The 20593-nt window shown below is 44.7% G+C and overlaps 1 protein-coding gene across 1 annotated transcript; it reads right to left on the bottom strand.

Annotated features, from left to right (window-relative positions):
• Positions 1-203: 203 nt before the first annotated feature.
• On the bottom strand, positions 204-6182 carry CD248 (CD248 molecule). The gene has a single exon (XM_063945118.1). The coding sequence runs from the start codon at positions 5664-5666 to the stop codon at positions 3534-3536; it is 2133 nt and encodes a 710-aa protein (XP_063801188.1). The 5' UTR covers positions 5667-6182; the 3' UTR covers positions 204-3533.
• Between the last annotated feature and the right edge of the window lie 14411 nt (positions 6183-20593).

The raw sequence follows: 20593 nt of genomic DNA, 5'->3' as shown, positions 1-20593 counted from the left end.
TTGCATGCTGCAGAAAAAACTGCTCCCAATTTCCTACAAATAGGCACGAGCTGTAGAACTGGGGAACGCTTCACTCAATTCACAGCACTTGGGTAGTAGTCCTAGGACTACTGTTTTACAGTTTTACAGTTTGCAATAATAAAACAAATAGTAATGAGACCCCAAACACTCCAAAAAACACAATGATAATAACAAATGTCCCATTCAGTTTAAATTCATTTTATTTGTCATTCATTAAACACTGAGAGAAAACATATGACACATTTACAAGAAGAAATAAATAGAAATCCCTGATCTGCAGGGGGCGAGGGCAGGCAATGCATTGATGTCTGCTACAGTATCATGTAGAATACATTGTGCTACTTGCTGTCTGTACCGTGCCGCACTGTCTATAATATGTCATCATTCCATGTGGATTATTAACTAGCAAAGTCCAAAACCCATAGCAACCAATCAGTGAGGCTTTCTTTGGACTTTATTTACAAAGCGCACTTATGTGTACCAAAAATCACTCTGGTCTAGTAACTATGCACTTAGTTGGTCTCTCTAGCACCCTTAAATATCAAAGTCCCACCTCCTATCCACCCCATTCATTAAACCAGAGGCTCCCAAACGCTGTCCTCAATGCACGCCAACAGTCCAGGTTTTAAGTATATCCATGCTTAGCAGCAGGTGACTTAATTAGAACTGTAGTTAATTTGATTTAACGATCTCTGCTGAGATATGGATATACATAAAACCAGGACCATTGGTGTGCCTTGAGGACCACGTTTGAGAACCTCAGCATGATTAAACTATACTTTTCAGTTTTCTACTAAAATACTGATTGGTGTTAATTTATTTTTCCTTACATTATTAATCATGAGGTTGAGATAACATGGGTGGCATCTATTACAAGTGGCACTTTTATTTATTTACAGTTCTTTTTTACAATTAGCAAAGTGTACCTAGAAATAGTGTACACCACCAAAGTGCAAGTGAAATGTGCAAAATGCATCTAATTAAACTTCTAGAATGATGTGTTTTTGCAGAGTGGAAAAGAAGGGTGCCCCTGAAAATATACCCATTCCATCCTTTTATCTCATTCCAAATCATCCCGAGGGATATCAGCAAAGAAGGTTTTGCATTGGGGTTTTCCATTTGCATTATATATGTGAATTAAGAACATTTTTAAAATAAACATTGCATGCAAAGTGGAAATACATTGCTTTTATAATGCAGGTGTCTCTTTCCAAATACACCATTGTGCCTTTACCTGGTCACGGAAGACCTCTGTACTTCTGATCTCCTTACATGATAAACACATTTACTTATTCATGCCATCTCTTTTCCTCACCCACCAGGAACCAGTATGGCAGGATTATGGGTTACTGCTGCAGCCAGTAATACATACACATACAGATATTTTGACACGCTGTCTGCAATATAGAATAGCAACCAGACCCCAAAATTACACAGAAGCACATTCCTTTCTTGGTTATTTAGTTTGCAGATACTGCTGTGTATAACATATCATACACCCTGCGTAGATATGTCCTACTCATAGCACTCACAATGCATTGCCTACCGTTACCTTCATTGCAGTATAGAGAATCAAACTCACAAATAACATGTTTTAAACAATGGCGGTAAAAAGATCATTTTATTTCATTAACCCTTTTGGTGCCAGAGACATCTCTGTGGTTTGATGCACTGCATTGAATTACAGGACTCTCCCGCACCAAAGGGGCAGCCCCTGGAAGTGTATTTTGACCCTTGCACTATGAAGCTGGTTTATTATAAACACTGGTTTGACATAAGCCAGGGACAGTTAGAGAGCCAAACATTAGACAAAGGGATAAGAGGCACTGGAGATGGAAGGAGTAGAAGATGGAGAAAGTTTCTGATAAGAAAGGAGCTATTACAGGAACAGACAGTGCTGCAATATGTTACAGAGAGTCATTTATTACTGGAAAACAGGAGCAGAATGGGCAGTACTGAAAATAAGGATGTGAGATAGAACATTATATATTAATGCCAGAGTTAAACAGAATGACATCGTTGAGAGTACCCCAAAGATGTTTCCACCCCCTGAGTATCCTATTGTTATAGTGGCAGTCCTATATTAGGAAATACACATAAACTTTTATTAACACAGTACAGCATGGCACTCTAGAGCGCCCACATGTTAATAGGTCACCGGTTTTATATGTAAATTGGCAAGTATAGTATGCAAATCCCTCCACCTCTCATAACATAGCCCCATGGCTGCTGCATGTTACCTGAAGATCATGAAGGAATGACAATACATTGTTTGCAGAACATCACCTTCATGCACATGTCTATACAGTTCATCTCTTATATATAACAAACATTATCTCATAACTGAACCTACTGGAAAATACTGATCACATTGCTATTATTGTTTTATAGGAAATACTGTAACTTCTTCACACAAGGTAAGTCTATGATATGGACCAGACTCGTCAGTTATGAGGCAGTGTATAGTTAGATTTATGATTATGCATGGAATTTCATTTATGATTATGCATTCAGTCATTTCACTCTTTGCAGCAATGTAAGAATTACCTAAATCAAGTGAATTACAATCACATTAGACATCTTTTCTTGGAAGGCACTAAGTGGTTAGGTTTACCTTAGCTAACATAATAATCATCTATGGTATAAAACATGAACTAAATCCAAATCAACTAAAAGCATACTTTGTACCTTATCTATTCTTACTCACATATAAGGTCAAATACTGTATGTCTCATTCTAGAGAAAACCTATAAACGCTGCGGCAGTGACATCTATAGTGAGTTGGTTACAGAGGGAAAATATCTGCACAATAACTGATGACAAATGGCCATCCTTTTCTTTCCTTACACAGTAAATAGGATCATTTACAGTTGTTATCTGAGGCACACGTATACTGTAGATATCCACACCTGGTGCAAACTGCATCACAAGCTAAACAGATAGAAGCTGGCATAAAAGAGAAAGAATTGCATTGCAGGATGAGTTAGGAATGAAGGTTTTAGCAGATACATACAGCAGTGATAAGTATGACGCCTAGCACAGAATTGTAAGAATGAATATTACAGACATGGGGTAAATGTATGAAGCAGTGATAAGAGTGGAAAAGTGAGCCAGTGGAGAAGTTGCCCATGGCAACCAATCAGCAATGAAGTAACATTTATAATTTGCATACTACAAAATTATACAGAGCAGCTGATTGGTTGCCATGGGCAACTTCTCCACTGGCTCACTTCTCCACTCTTATCACTGCTTCTTACATTTACCCCATAGGGTATTGGAAATTCATGTAAGTGACTCATTGCAAAATAAGAAATACAAAGTAAATTCAGACAAAACACAGGGACATCTTGTGTGCTGAGACAAGTAAGTGACCTCTACATTGACAAAAAGATGGGACAAAGTGATTGGTTAAATAATATGGAAACACAAACCAATTATTCAAATTGCCAAAATCCCAACAAACAGTCCCACACAGAGTGCTAATTTCAAAATCTGTAACTCTGATATTGCTTCTAAACCACCCGACTGCTAGGTGTTTCCACCCCTATGGGAGAAAGGCCTTTCTCAGGTCCACTGCCAGTAACCCAGTGATAGCAGTCAGTAACACTACGGGGTTTTGTTTCACCTCCACAACGGGTGCAGTAGACAATGCCCAATGCCAGCATTACCACCAAAAAAATACACAGGGGTACTAGCAATGCCACCACCAGCCATCGATTATCCCTCTTTCCACTGGATTCTTGGGATGGGTTGGGAGATACAGTACCATCATCACTGTTAGATTGTGGCAGTCCTGGTGAAGGCATATTGTTTGTTATTGTATCTACTCCCATTTCTGGTATTTCCATTGTGGGGGAAAGGTCATTAACCATAGGTGTGCTTGGAGCCATGGTTGATATTTTGGACATTTCCCATGAAGCTTTAATGGTTCCATGTTTTGCAGTGTTGGGGACTTCCGATGTTACCTTTGTCCCCAACCAAATATTAACTTTTGAATTTTCTGTTGGGGTTTTCGTTGATAAGATCAATGGTGGGATTATTGAAGACAAGATATGAACCTTTGGTGAAGTAGTTTGGAAGGTGTTCCTTCTAACTTTATCCTGCATAAACTCACGTGAGGCACTTTGGTCTGGCATAACTGTGGGTGTATTTGCTATATACTCATGGCTTTCCAAGTCTAGTGAAGGAGTCATTTCTTCTGTGGGCTCTTCTTTAGTTGGCAAAACAGTTGTTGTTTCCTCTTTAAAAGGAATTATTGGTATGTCTGTCACAGTTGTTGAAGTGGTTTCACTATTTACCAGATGCCAATACCAACCATCAGTTACTGTGTCTATTATATTGGGTTCTTGCTCAAAAGTATTTATAAACGTGGCCTCAGGTAGATTCACAGGTTCCCTAAACTGTATTGCATTGCAGCTTACACGATCCACATCTAGCTCATAGCCTTCGCTGCAAAAGCATTCAAACCCCCCCAGATAGTTCACACACATTTGCTGGCACATATGAGCAATACGACATTCATCTATATCCACACAGCGCTCATGATCATCCTCTGATATAGCAAAACCCAGGTCGCAAGAACAGGTATATGAGCCAAGGGTATTTTGACAGGAGTGGTCACATTTCTCATCATCCTCACATTCATCGACATCTTCACAACTGCGTTCATCAGCAGCCAGCTCATAGCCCTCAGGGCATATACATTGGTATCCTTTGCCACCAGTTCCATAGCCAACACACTGATATTGACATCTACACCCTTGATCTTCAAAGGGATCATCATCCTCTGGCTCACAGGATTGTCCATCTAGCTGCAGTATGTACCCTTCATGACAAGCACAAACTCCTCCTTCACACAACTGTTGACAACCTTGACACTGCAAGTCCTCCGGATTTTGGCACAGGGGCCCATCATTGTTCCATCCCACAGTACCATCTTCCTTCAGCATGCACAGCACAGACAAGTCCGGTTGCTGTCTATCACAGGACACCACTGCCACAGTGCCAAATGGTACTAAGTCAAGCCAGGTACCTTGGTAGCCAAAAGGTACAGAATAGCGAACAGTTTCTTCTGTCAATGCTGGACACATTCCTTGATAGCGAAACTTACATACAAAACCATCAACGGGCAATGTACAAGACCCTTCCAGCCATTTAAAATCATCTTCTGGTTTACCATAGCCTAGGCCTATAGCCACACACCTAGCAGCTGAACAGGAACTTGGGGGCCCTGCAGAGACTGACTGGGACACCCAGTTGGTAAATGCTGTGTCTTGGTCCCCAGTAGTCCAGGTGAAGCCACGCAAAGGCTTCTGAGGAGCACACTGTCTGGGCTGACGTTGTAGGCCTATCCAAAGCCGCAGCTGCAGGTCTCTGTCACTACGGGATCCTGCTGATGAGGTAAGGAGTTGTTCAACCAAAGCGGCTTCCTGAGCATTTTTGACAGTTGCTAAGTTGCCACCTCTGTCCCGGCAAGCCTTCCAAGCCTCCCGGAAAATCAGGCGCTGATAAAAGACAGCATAGCATGAGTCACGTTGCGCACAGAGGGCATCATGTTCTTTCAGTTCACTAGAAATTGAAAGAGGCAGGAAAATAAGACATTTTAGGGTGAAGAATAACAGGAACATGGTGTTTCTATTTGGCATATTTCTATTGCTCTTCCTGAAGAATATTGTACTTTCTCTCACTTTCAGGTGGTTCCTCTGCAAGCTGAACTGTATCGTTAGGTCTGTTTTCACACTGCCTTTTTGTCTCACTCTGGGCAAAGCTGTGTTGTTACTGTTGTTAATAAGACCTCATTCCAAAAGTCCTTATATGTAGGTATATCAATTTCATCCTCACAGTCTTTCCAGAGATTGCATCCTAGTGTGCAGTCTTGAAGCAGCTATATTTCTTCTCTGTGGAATTCCCTCGGACAGTTTCAGTGATACTTAGGATATTTGTGTGTTGCTTCCTTTATATGATTTTTCGCTTTCATTCTCATGGATAGTAATTTATCTTATGTCTTAGGCTGTTTGGAAAGCAGTTGCCATATCCCTGTTCTTCCTCTGTGATCTGCAGGCTGATGCATTTACAGAGTAGAGTATGCAATGAAGCACTACTTCTATCTATCTGCCAGCAGTTTTGGGAGGGAGGTCTAGCTCGTTAGCTCTCCCACATGTTCTGCTCTCCCTCCCCCTCTTCAGCCTTGTATGGACAAAGTTTGTTTCTATCTTTTTTTTCCCCTCTTTTCCTCTCCCGTTTTTTTACTCCTGGTTTCAGACCCCCTGAGATTTAGGAAATATTTCTATCCTGGCAGAAAAAGAGAAAGAGAGGAGAGGTGGGAGGGTGGGTGGGGGGTAGACAGAACAGGGAAGAGAATGAATCACAGAAAAAGACTGGGGGAATAAGGGGACGAGAAAGAGAATGTGAGAGGATATGAAGGAAAGGAGAGAAGGAAAATAGCATAGGAAACAGAAGAGAGAAATTATTACTGATAGTCAGAACAGCCTTACTGTACTGTATAGTATAAAGGTCTATTTACAGCATTCAGAATAGCCCATTTCCAGCTTTTCTTGCAGAAGAAAGGGCTTATCACAGCTTCTCTCAATTTAACAAAAGGTTCAGTGACTCCCCTGGCAATAACCTATGTTACGCCACTTACCATATCCACATACACCTAGCTTACTGTAGCATATACCATCTGGGCTATGTGCATGTACAAACATTAGCCACGCATGCGCATATCACTGAAGCCCTTCACTGTCACCATTATGCTGCCCATTAGAGAGAGAGAAACTGGGCTTTTCTCCTGGCTCCAAGAGGCGTCAAAGAAAGTTAAATAGTGGCGTGGCAGCGCAGTCGGCCAATGCACTTGTATTCCAGCCGCACAGCACATGCGTCTTGATTGGTAACGCTCAGATACACAGAAAAGATTTAGATGCAGGGTCTGTGGAATTCAGGGGCGTTCCTGGGAGGTGGGTGATGCAAGCATATTGCAGGCATGTAAGCGGCTGTGCCCAAAAATGCGCAGTCGCTCACATAGGAGGCCATGGTCAGATGGAGAAAATGCAGCTTCCATGGGGCTGGTGCAAGCTTCAATGGCCCTGGAAGTGGGCATCTCAGTATTACGAAAATTTTCTGTGGCATTAGCTAAAGATGCAGATGCAGTTGGGAAAATGATGCAGCCGTATCTGCGTGCAACTCAGAATCAGCCCCAAAAGATTATCTGGATCTTGTAGTAGAAGCTTTTTTTCTGTAGTTACAAACTGAATCATGATTTAACCTAGGGGCGGATTGGGAACAAAAAGCGGCCCTGGAAAAATTTGTACTAGTGGCCCCACATGGGGGGTCATTCCGACCCGATCGCACGCTGCAGTTTGTCGCAGCGCAGCGATCGGGTCGGAACTGTGCATGCGCCGGCGTGTGGCAGCTTTCGTTACCTAGCGATTGCCTCTGAAACAGAGGCGTTCGCTAGGCGGGAGGGGGCTGAACGGCGGCGTTAAGCCGCCGTTTAGGGGGAGCGGTCCGGACAATGCAGGCGTGGCTGGACTGTTGGGGGGGCGGGCCGCGGCGGCTGCGTGATGTGTCACGCAGCCGCTGCGGCCAGCGGGAGCGACGAGCAACGCCCGGCCAGCCGCATGAGCTGCGCTGGCCGGGAGTTATTCCTCAAATACAAAGGCATCGCCTCTGTGCGATGCTTTTGTATTTGTGCGGGGGGGGGGGGGGGGGCGGCACTGACATGCGGGGCGGACTAGCCCTGTGCTGGGCGTCCCCCCGCATGTCTGAGTTAACGATCGTAGCTGTGCTAAATTTAGCACAGCTACGATCAACTCGGAATGACCCCCATGGGCAGCACCAGAGGTGTAAGGTCTAGCCATGGGCCATGGCAGCAGCACCCTCCCCCCAAGACATTCCAGATAGTGGGCATGTCCAGCATCAAGGGGGAAGTTAAAAAGAAATAAAATTAAATATTATGAGCACATTATATGATACGCCTTCAGAATTTAGGAAACTATATAATTCTTTAGAAAGATATATTTTCTTGCTTATTACACCAACCGTTTCCCAATCACTATTCACTCAATCTTATATGTCAGCCAAGCAGGCAGACAGAGCATACACTAGATCATCTGCAATCACAGGCTAAGTGGCAAAGTAATTTTCATATATGTAAATTATTTTACATCTTATTCATTATGTCTATAAAAAGGACCACATGTCTTCAAACAAAACAGGCCCCACGGGTGCGTCGGCCCACCAGGAATCTTCCCTGTAAACCCTATGGCCAATCCGCCTCTGATTTCACCTATTGGCAATACTAGTGTAATGATTGCCCTTTCCATATTCTCTGTAAAGTATGCATAACTATTGGCAGAAGGGAAACTACTAGATTTCAATGCACTCAGTCCATCTTATATTTCCAGCTCAGCTGAAAACGTTTGGTAAAATATTGGGGTCAAGTGTATTTCGGGCTCCAGCCTTCCAAAAGTTTGTAAGTGGATTAAAATGAGTACCTAGGCCCTCATTCAGGTTGCATCGCAGTTTGAAAGTGGCAGCCGTTGGGGGGTGGGGGCAGCGTTGCAGGGGAGTGGTCCGCCCAACGCAGGCATGGCTGGACCATTTTTGGGGCGGATGCATGACATCACATGCAGTTGTTCCAATGAAGAAAATGGTGGCGGAAAACGCTTGCATACACAGCCTAACTGAATTTGCAGGGGGTCATCATTAATTCTGGACTTAGCGATGTTATTGCAATTGTTTTGGGATCGCATTGCTAGCTGCCAATTAGCATGCTGGCCGGCTTCCAGCATGCTTAAGAAGCTGTTGCAGATTCTGTTTTTTAGCAGATTTGCAACTCTTGCTGAATAGGGTCCAGTAAGGATTGCAAATTCTGTTAATTAGCAGAATTTGCAATCCTTGTGAATGCATGCTGGGGACAGCCCATCGCAGGGCACGGCCGCCCAGCATGCTGTCCGCTGCTTCCCCCCCTTGATGAAGCAGAAATTGGGATCACATTTCAATTTCTGCTGTATTGTAGAATTTATTGTTGTCTCCTGCCAGCGGAGCCCGCAGGAGGCCAGCCGCCATCTTACTGATTGCTGCGGCTGCATGTGACGTCACGAAAGTGCCGTGATCACATCCATGCCACGCCCCCCCGTTTCCCCGATGCAGCCCCCATTTCCCAGTTCCACCCCCACAATGCTTTGTCTCTGCCTGGGAACCGAAGTGTTGCCGCCCCCAACCCCGCCCCGCGATCGCCTCTGCCTGATTGACAGGCAGATGCGTTCGCATTTTCTGCGGACCCCCGACAGAAAATGCGGTGCATATGCCTGCATCCTTTTAGCAATTTTTGAGGTTGGATCGTGTTTTGCGATCCAACCTGAATTATGCCCATAGTCTTTATATTAGTTTGTATACATTTATATTTATGTGGTTTTATATATAAACTTTATATATAAATTTCATATATAAAACCACATAAATATAAATGTATAGGCTAATATAAAGCCTATGTACACATTTTAATAAACTCAGACACTTTTCCTACACAGAATTACCCCTCCCCTTTTAGCACCTGAGTGACATTACAATCTGATTGAGCAGCTTTCCACCTTGTGTATTGTATATAGAGAGGCACAAATGGGTCAGCATTAGGAGGGATTGCTGACTCTAGTAGTGCCATAGGGGAAGCCAGGGGTATCCCCAGGTAAGCTGGCTCTCAGATGCTGTAGGTGCCATTACCATGTGGCCTTACACTGGGAATTTAACCCAGATATATATATGTAATTAATTATGGGGTGGGTGAGGGGTGCAGTGGCCCCTGTGTCGGTATGGGTGGGCTGCTGCAGGTCGGCACACCCTAACACTTTATTAACACTTATTATTTTTCCTATCACTTTGTATATATTATTTTAATCACATCACTTACATAGCACTTCTGTGCTTCTTATTAACCCCTATTAATTTTCACCTGTGTGCTGACCTGGGGTGGCCGACCTGTGCCGACATTGTGGGGTCCTGCACCCCAGGCCCATACCTAGTATTAGGGACCCCCAGTGACGGAGAAGCCTTGTCGATCGGCCTGGGGGCTTAACCCTATATCTGCAGATATACGCAACTAAGATCTCCGTATTATCTGACTATTATTATATAGTAATATTATTCACTCGGTGTGCATTAGGGAACACAGTCTTTTTCCTACACAGAATTACCCCTCCCCTTTTAGCACCTGAGTGACATTACAATCTGATTGAGCAGCTTTCCACCTTGTGTATTGTATATAGAGAGGCACAAATGGGTCAGCATTAGGAGGGATTGCTGACTCTAGTAGTGCCATAGGGGAAGCCAGGGGTATCCCCAGGTAAGCTGGCTCTCAGATGCTGTAGGTGCCATTACCATGTGGCCTTACACTGGGAATTTAACCCAGATATATATATGTAATTAATTATGGGGTGGGTGAGGGGTGCAGTGGCCCCTGTGTCGGTATGGGTGGGCTGCTGCAGGTCGGCACACCCTAACACTTTATTAACACTTATTATTTTTCCTATCACTTTGTATATATTATTTTAATCACATCACTTACATAGCACTTCTGTGCTTCTTATTAACCCCTATTAATTTTCACCTGTGTGCTGACCTGGGGTGGCCGACCTGTGCCGACATTGTGGGGTCCTGCACCCCAGGCCCATACCTAGTATTAGGGACCCCCAGTGACGGAGAAGCCTTGTCGATCGGCCTGGGGGCTTAACCCTATATCTGCAGATATACGCAACTAAGATCTCCGTATTATCTGACTATTATTATATAGTAATATTATTCACTCGGTGTGCATTAGGGAACACAGTCTTTTTCCTACACAGAATTACCCCTCCCCTTTTAGCACCTGAGTGACATTACAATCTGATTGAGCAGCTTTCCACCTTGTGTATTGTATATAGAGAGGCACAAATGGGTCAGCATTAGGAGGGATTGCTGACTCTAGTAGTGCCATAGGGGAAGCCAGGGGTATCCCCAGGTAAGCTGGCTCTCAGATGCTGTAGGTGCCATTACCATGTGGCCTTACACTGGGAATTTAACCCAGATATATATATGTAATTAATTATGGGGTGGGTGAGGGGTGCAGTGGCCCCTGTGTCGGTATGGGTGGGCTGCTGCAGGTCGGCACACCCTAACACTTTATTAACACTTATTATTTTTCCTATCACTTTGTATATATTATTTTAATCACATCACTTACATAGCACTTCTGTGCTTCTTATTAACCCCTATTAATTTTCACCTGTGTGCTGACCTGGGGTGGCCGACCTGTGCCGACATTGTGGGGTCCTGCACCCCAAGCCCATACCTAGTATTAGGGACCCCCAGTGACGGAGAAGCCTTGTCGATCGGCCTGGGGGCTTAACCCTATATCTGCAGATATACGCAACTAAGATCTCCGTATTATCTGACTATTATTATATAGTAATATTATTCACTCGGTGTGCATTAGGGAACACAGTCTTTTTCCTACACAGAATTACCCCTCCCCTTTTAGCACCTGAGTGACATTACAATCTGATTGAGCAGCTTTCCACCTTGTGTATTGTATATAGAGAGGCACAAATGGGTCAGCATTAGGAGGGATTGCTGACTCTAGTAGTGCCATAGGGGAAGCCAGGGGTATCCCCAGGTAAGCTGGCTCTCAGATGCTGTAGGTGCCATTACCATGTGGCCTTACACTGGGAATTTAACCCAGATATATATATGTAATTAATTATGGGGTGGGTGAGGGGTGCAGTGGCCCCTGTGTCGGTATGGGTGGGCTGCTGCAGGTCGGCACACCCTAACACTTTATTAACACTTATTATTTTTCCTATCACTTTGTATATATTATTTTAATCACATCACTTACATAGCACTTCTGTGCTTCTTATTAACCCCTATTAATTTTCACCTGTGTGCTGACCTGGGGTGGCCGACCTGTGCCGACATTGTGGGGTCCTGCACCCCAGGCCCATACCTAGTATTAGGGACCCCCAGTGACGGAGAAGCCTTGTCGATCGGCCTGGGGGCTTAACCCTATATCTGCAGATATACGCAACTAAGATCTCCGTATTATCTGACTATTATTATATAGTAATATTATTCACTCGGTGTGCATTAGGGAACACAGTCTTTTTCCTACACAGAATTACCCCTCCCCTTTTAGCACCTGAGTGACATTACAATCTGATTGAGCAGCTTTCCACCTTGTGTATTGTATATAGAGAGGCACAAATGGGTCAGCATTAGGAGGGATTGCTGACTCTAGTAGTGCCATAGGGGAAGCCAGGGGTATCCCCAGGTAAGCTGGCTCTCAGATGCTGTAGGTGCCATTACCATGTGGCCTTACACTGGGAATTTAACCCAGATATATATATGTAATTAATTATGGGGTGGGTGAGGGGTGCAGTGGCCCCTGTGTCGGTATGGGTGGGCTGCTGCAGGTCGGCACACCCTAACACTTTATTAACACTTATTATTTTTCCTATCACTTTGTATATATTATTTTAATCACATCACTTACATAGCACTTCTGTGCTTCTTATTAACCCCTATTAATTTTCACCTGTGTGCTGACCTGGGGTGGCCGACCTGTGCCGACATTGTGGGGTCCTGCACCCCAGGCCCATACCTAGTATTAGGGACCCCCAGTGACGGAGAAGCCTTGTCGATCGGCCTGGGGGCTTAACCCTATATCTGCAGATATACGCAACTAAGATCTCCGTATTATCTGACTATTATTATATAGTAATATTATTCACTCGGTGTGCATTAGGGAACACAGTCTTTTTCCTACACAGAATTACCCCTCCCCTTTTAGCACCTGAGTGACATTACAATCTGATTGAGCAGCTTTCCACCTTGTGTATTGTATATAGAGAGGCACAAATGGGTCAGCATTAGGAGGGATTGCTGACTCTAGTAGTGCCATAGGGGAAGCCAGGGGTATCCCCAGGTAAGCTGGCTCTCAGATGCTGTAGGTGCCATTACCATGTGGCCTTACACTGGGAATTTAACCCAGATATATATATGTAATTAATTATGGGGTGGGTGAGGGGTGCAGTGGCCCCTGTGTCGGTATGGGTGGGCTGCTGCAGGTCGGCACACCCTAACACTTTATTAACACTTATTATTTTTCCTATCACTTTGTATATATTATTTTAATCACATCACTTACATAGCACTTCTGTGCTTCTTATTAACCCCTATTAATTTTCACCTGTGTGCTGACCTGGGGTGGCCGACCTGTGCCGACATTGTGGGGTCCTGCACCCCAGGCCCATACCTAGTATTAGGGACCCCCAGTGACGGAGAAGCCTTGTCGATCGGCCTGGGGGCTTAACCCTATATCTGCAGATATACGCAACTAAGATCTCCGTATTATCTGACTATTATTATATAGTAATATTATTCACTCGGTGTGCATTAGGGAACACAGTCTTTTTCCTACACAGAATTACCCCTCCCCTTTTAGCACCTGAGTGACATTACAATCTGATTGAGCAGCTTTCCACCTTGTGTATTGTATATAGAGAGGCACAAATGGGTCAGCATTAGGAGGGATTGCTGACTCTAGTAGTGCCATAGGGGAAGCCAGGGGTATCCCCAGGTAAGCTGGCTCTCAGATGCTGTAGGTGCCATTACCATGTGGCCTTACACTGGGAATTTAACCCAGATATATATATGTAATTAATTATGGGGTGGGTGAGGGGTGCAGTGGCCCCTGTGTCGGTATGGGTGGGCTGCTGCAGGTCGGCACACCCTAACACTTTATTAACACTTATTATTTTTCCTATCACTTTGTATATATTATTTTAATCACATCACTTACATAGCACTTCTGTGCTTCTTATTAACCCCTATTAATTTTCACCTGTGTGCTGACCTGGGGTGGCCGACCTGTGCCGACATTGTGGGGTCCTGCACCCCAGGCCCATACCTAGTATTAGGGACCCCCAGTGACGGAGAAGCCTTGTCGATCGGCCTGGGGGCTTAACCCTATATCTGCAGATATACGCAACTAAGATCTCCGTATTATCTGACTATTATTATATAGTAATATTATTCACTCGGTGTGCATTAGGGAACACAGTCTTTTTCCTACACAGAATTACCCCTCCCCTTTTAGCACCTGAGTGACATTACAATCTGATTGAGCAGCTTTCCACCTTGTGTATTGTATATAGAGAGGCACAAATGGGTCAGCATTAGGAGGGATTGCTGACTCTAGTAGTGCCATAGGGGAAGCCAGGGGTATCCCCAGGTAAGCTGGCTCTCAGATGCTGTAGGTGCCATTACCATGTGGCCTTACACTGGGAATTTAACCCAGATATATATATGTAATTAATTATGGGGTGGGTGAGGGGTGCAGTGGCCCCTGTGTCGGTATGGGTGGGCTGCTGCAGGTCGGCACACCCTAACACTTTATTAACACTTATTATTTTTCCTATCACTTTGTATATATTATTTTAATCACATCACTTACATAGCACTTCTGTGCTTCTTATTAACCCCTATTAATTTTCACCTGTGTGCTGACCTGGGGTGGCCGACCTGTGCCGACATTGTGGGGTCCTGCACCCCAGGCCCATACCTAGTATTAGGGACCCCCAGTGACGGAGAAGCCTTGTCGATCGGCCTGGGGGCTTAACCCTATATCTGCAGATATACGCAACTAAGATCTCCGTATTATCTGACTATTATTATATAGTAATATTATTCACTCGGTGTGCATTAGGGAACACAGTCTTTTTCCTACACAGAATTACCCCTCCCCTTTTAGCACCTGAGTGACATTACAATCTGATTGAGCAGCTTTCCACCTTGTGTATTGTATATAGAGAGGCACAAATGGGTCAGCATTAGGAGGGATTGCTGACTCTAGTAGTGCCATAGGGGAAGCCAGGGGTATCCCCAGGTAAGCTGGCTCTCAGATGCTGTAGGTGCCATTACCATGTGGCCTTACACTGGGAATTTAACCCAGATATATATATGTAATTAATTATGGGGTGGGTGAGGGGTGCAGTGGCCCCTGTGTCGGTATGGGTGGGCTGCTGCAGGTCGGCACACCCTAACACTTTATTAACACTTATTATTTTTCCTATCACTTTGTATATATTATTTTAATCACATCACTTACATAGCACTTCTGTGCTTCTTATTAACCCCTATTAATTTTCACCTGTGTGCTGACCTGGGGTGGCCGACCTGTGCCGACATTGTGGGGTCCTGCACCCCAGGCCCATACCTTGTATTAGGGACCCCCAGTGACGGAGAAGCCTTGTCGATCGGCCTGGGGGCTTAACCCTATATCTGCAGATATACGCAACTAAGATCTCCGTATTATCTGACTATTATTATATAGTAATATTATTCACTCGGTGTGCATTAGGGAACACAGTCTTTTTCCTACACAGAATTACCCCTCCCCTTTTAGCACCTGAGTGACATTACAATCTGATTGAGCAGCTTTCCACCTTGTGTATTGTATATAGAGAGGCACAAATGGGTCAGCATTAGGAGGGATTGCTGACTCTAGTAGTGCCATAGGGGAAGCCAGGGGTATCCCCAGGTAAGCTGGCTCTCAGATGCTGTAGGTGCCATTACCATGTGGCCTTACACTGGGAATTTAACCCAGATATATATATGTAATTAATTATGGGGTGGGTGAGGGGTGCAGTGGCCCCTGTGTCGGTATGGGTGGGCTGCTGCAGGTCGGCACACCCTAACACTTTATTAACACTTATTATTTTTCCTATCACTTTGTATATATTATTTTAATCACATCACTTACATAGCACTTCTGTGCTTCTTATTAACCCCTATTAATTTTCACCTGTGTGCTGACCTGGGGTGGCCGACCTGTGCCGACATTGTGGGGTCCTGCACCCCAGGCCCATACCTAGTATTAGGGACCCCCAGTGACGGAGAAGCCTTGTCGATCGGCCTGGGGGCTTAACCCTATATCTGCAGATATACGCAACTAAGATCTCCGTATTATCTGACTATTATTATATAGTAATATTATTCACTCGGTGTGCATTAGGGAACACAGTCTTTTTCCTACACAGAATTACCCCTCCCCTTTTAGCACCTGAGTGACATTACAATCTGATTGAGCAGCTTTCCACCTTGTGTATTGTATATAGAGAGGCACAAATGGGTCAGCATTAGGAGGGATTGCTGACTCTAGTAGTGCCATAGGGGAAGCCAGGGGTATCCCCAGGTAAGCTGGCTCTCAGATGCTGTAGGTGCCATTACCATGTGGCCTTACACTGGGAATTTAACCCAGATATATATATGTAATTAATTATGGGGTGGGTGAGGGGTGCAGTGGCCCCTGTGTCGGTATGGGTGGGCTGCTGCAGGTCGGCACACCCTAACACTTTATTAACACTTATTATTTTTCCTATCACTTTGTATATATTATTTTAATCACATCACTTACATAGCACTTCTGTGCTTCTTATTAACCCCTATTAATTTTCACCTGTGTGCTGACCTGGGGTGGCCGACCTGTGCCGACATTGTGGGGTCCTGCACCCCAGGCCCATACCTAGTATTAGGGACCCCCAGTGACGGAGAAGCCTTGTCGATCGGCCTGGGGGCTTAACCCTATATCTGCAGATATACGCAACTAAGATCTCCGTATTATCTGACTATTATTATATAGTAATATTATTCACTCGGTGTGCATTAGGGAACACAGTCTTTTTCCTACACAGAATTACCCCTCCCCTTTTAGCACCTGAGTGACATTACAATCTGATTGAGCAGCTTTCCACCTTGTGTATTGTATATAGAGAGGCACAAATGGGTCAGCATTAGGAGGGATTGCTGACTCTAGTAGTGCCATAGGGGAAGCCAGGGGTATCCCCAGGTAAGCTGGCTCTCAGATGCTGTAGGTGCCATTACCATGTGGCCTTACACTGGGAATTTAACCCAGATATATATATGTAATTAATTATGGGGTGGGTGAGGGGTGCAGTGGCCCCTGTGTCGGTATGGGTGGGCTGCTGCAGGTCGGCACACCCTAACACTTTATTAACACTTATTATTTTTCCTATCACTTTGTATATATTATTTTAATCACATCACTTACATAGCACTTCTGTGCTTCTTATTAACCCCTATTAATTTTCACCTGTGTGCTGACCTGGGGTGGCCGACCTGTGCCGACATTGTGGGGTCCTGCACCCCAGGCCCATACCTAGTATTAGGGACCCCCAGTGACGGAGAAGCCTTGTCGATCGGCCTGGGGGCTTAACCCTATATCTGCAGATATACGCAACTAAGATCTCCGTATTATCTGACTATTATTATATAGTAATATTATTCACTCGGTGTGCATTAGGGAACACAGTCTTTTTCCTACACAGAATTACCCCTCCCCTTTTAGCACCTGAGTGACATTACAATCTGATTGAGCAGCTTTCCACCTTGTGTATTGTATATAGAGAGGCACAAATGGGTCAGCATTAGGAGGGATTGCTGACTCTAGTAGTGCCATAGGGGAAGCCAGGGGTATCCCCAGGTAAGCTGGCTCTCAGATGCTGTAGGTGCCATTACCATGTGGCCTTACACTGGGAATTTAACCCAGATATATATATGTAATTAATTATGGGGTGGGTGAGGGGTGCAGTGGCCCCTGTGTCGGTATGGGTGGGCTGCTGCAGGTCGGCACACCCTAACACTTTATTAACACTTATTATTTTTCCTATCACTTTGTATATATTATTTTAATCACATCACTTACATAGCACTTCTGTGCTTCTTATTAACCCCTATTAATTTTCACCTGTGTGCTGACCTGGGGTGGCCGACCTGTGCCGACATTGTGGGGTCCTGCACCCCAGGCCCATACCTAGTATTAGGGACCCCCAGTGACGGAGAAGCCTTGTCGATCGGCCTGGGGGCTTAACCCTATATCTGCAGATATACGCAACTAAGATCTCCGTATTATCTGACTATTATTATATAGTAATATTATTCACTCGGTGTGCATTAGGGAACACAGTCTTTTTCCTACACAGAATTACCCCTCCCCTTTTAGCACCTGAGTGACATTACAATCTGATTGAGCAGCTTTCCACCTTGTGTATTGTATATAGAGAGGCACAAATGGGTCAGCATTAGGAGGGATTGCTGACTCTAGTAGTGCCATAGGGGAAGCCAGGGGTATCCCCAGGTAAGCTGGCTCTCAGATGCTGTAGGTGCCATTACCATGTGGCCTTACACTGGGAATTTAACCCAGATATATATATGTAATTAATTATGGGGTGGGTGAGGGGTGCAGTGGCCCCTGTGTCGGTATGGGTGGGCTGCTGCAGGTCGGCACACCCTAACACTTTATTAACACTTATTATTTTTCCTATCACTTTGTATATATTATTTTAATCACATCACTTACATAGCACTTCTGTGCTTCTTATTAACCCCTATTAATTTTCACCTGTGTGCTGACCTGGGGTGGCCGACCTGTGCCGACATTGTGGGGTCCTGCACCCCAGGCCCATACCTAGTATTAGGGACCCCCAGTGACGGAGAAGCCTTGTCGATCGGCCTGGGGGCTTAACCCTATATCTGCAGATATACGCAACTAAGATCTCCGTATTATCTGACTATTATTATATAGTAATATTATTCACTCGGTGTGCATTAGGGAACACAGTCTTTTTCCTACACAGAATTACCCCTCCCCTTTTAGCACCTGAGTGACATTACAATCTGATTGAGCAGCTTTCCACCTTGTGTATTGTATATAGAGAGGCACAAATGGGTCAGCATTAGGAGGGATTGCTGACTCTAGTAGTGCCATAGGGGAAGCCAGGGGTATCCCCAGGTAAGCTGGCTCTCAGATGCTGTAGGTGCCATTACCATGTGGCCTTACACTGGGAATTTAACCCAGATATATATATGTAATTAATTATGGGGTGGGTGAGGGGTGCAGTGGCCCCTGTGTCGGTATGGGTGGGCTGCTGCAGGTCGGCACACCCTAACACTTTATTAACACTTATTATTTTTCCTATCTCTTTGTATATATTATTTTAATCACATCACTTACATAGCACTTCTGTGCTTCTTATTAACCCCTATTAATTTTCACCTGTGTGCTGACCTGGGGTGGCCGACCTGTGCCGACATTGTGGGGTCCTGCACCCCAGGCCCATACCTAGTATTAGGGACCCCCAGTGACGGAGAAGCCTTGTCGATCGGCCTGGGGGCTTAACCCTATATCTGCAGATATACGCAACTAAGATCTCCGTATTATCTGACTATTATTATATAGTAATATTATTCACTCGGTGTGCATTAGGGAACACAGTCTTTTTCCTACACAGAATTACCCCTCCCCTTTTAGCACCTGAGTGACATTACAATCTGATTGAGCAGCTTTCCACCTTGTGTATTGTATATAGAGAGGCACAAATGGGTCAGCATTAGGAGGGATTGCTGACTCTAGTAGTGCCATAGGGGAAGCCAGGGGTATCCCCAGGTAAGCTGGCTCTCAGATGCTGTAGGTGCCATTACCATGTGGCCTTACACTGGGAATTTAACCCAGATATATATATGTAATTAATTATGGGGTGGGTGAGGGGTGCAGTGGCCCCTGTGTCGGTATGGGTGGGCTGCTGCAGGTCGGCACACCCTAACACTTTATTAACACTTATTATTTTTCCTATCACTTTGTATATATTATTTTAATCACATCACTTACATAGCACTTCTGTGCTTCTTATTAACCCCTATTAATTTTCACCTGTGTGCTGACCTGGGGTGGCCGACCTGTGCCGACATTGTGGGGTCCTGCACCCCAGGCCCATACCTAGTATTAGGGACCCCCAGTGACGGAGAAGCCTTGTCGATCGGCCTGGGGGCTTAACCCTATATCTGCAGATATACGCAACTAAGATCTCCGTATTATCTGACTATTATTATATAGTAATATTATTCACTCGGTGTGCATTAGGGAACACAGTCTTTTTCCTACACAGAATTACCCCTCCCCTTTTAGCACCTGAGTGACATTACAATCTGATTGAGCAGCTTTCCACCTTGTGTATTGTATATAGAGAGGCACAAATGGGTCAGCATTAGGAGGGATTGCTGACTCTAGTAGTGCCATAGGGGAAGCCAGGGGTATCCCCAGGTAAGCTGGCTCTCAGATGCTGTAGGTGCCATTACCATGTGGCCTTACACTGGGAATTTAACCCAGATATATATATGTAATTAATTATGGGGTGGGTGAGGGGTGCAGTGGCCCCTGTGTCGGTATGGGTGGGCTGCTGCAGGTCGGCACACCCTAACACTTTATTAACACTTATTATTTTTCCTATCACTTTGTATATATTATTTTAATCACATCACTTACATAGCACTTCTGTGCTTCTTATTAACCCCTATTAATTTTCACCTGTGTGCTGACCTGGGGTGGCCGACCTGTGCCGACATTGTGGGGTCCTGCACCCCAGGCCCATACCTAGTATTAGGGACCCCCAGTGACGGAGAAGCCTTGTCGATCGGCCTGGGGGCTTAACCCTATATCTGCAGATATACGCAACTAAGATCT

This window comes from Pseudophryne corroboree, chromosome 11 (genome assembly GCF_028390025.1).
Source record: "Pseudophryne corroboree isolate aPseCor3 chromosome 11, aPseCor3.hap2, whole genome shotgun sequence".
NCBI lineage: Eukaryota > Metazoa > Chordata > Amphibia > Anura > Myobatrachidae > Pseudophryne > Pseudophryne corroboree.
The sequence above is the reverse complement of the archived record's forward strand: the minus strand, read 5'-3'. Positions and strand labels throughout refer to the sequence as shown.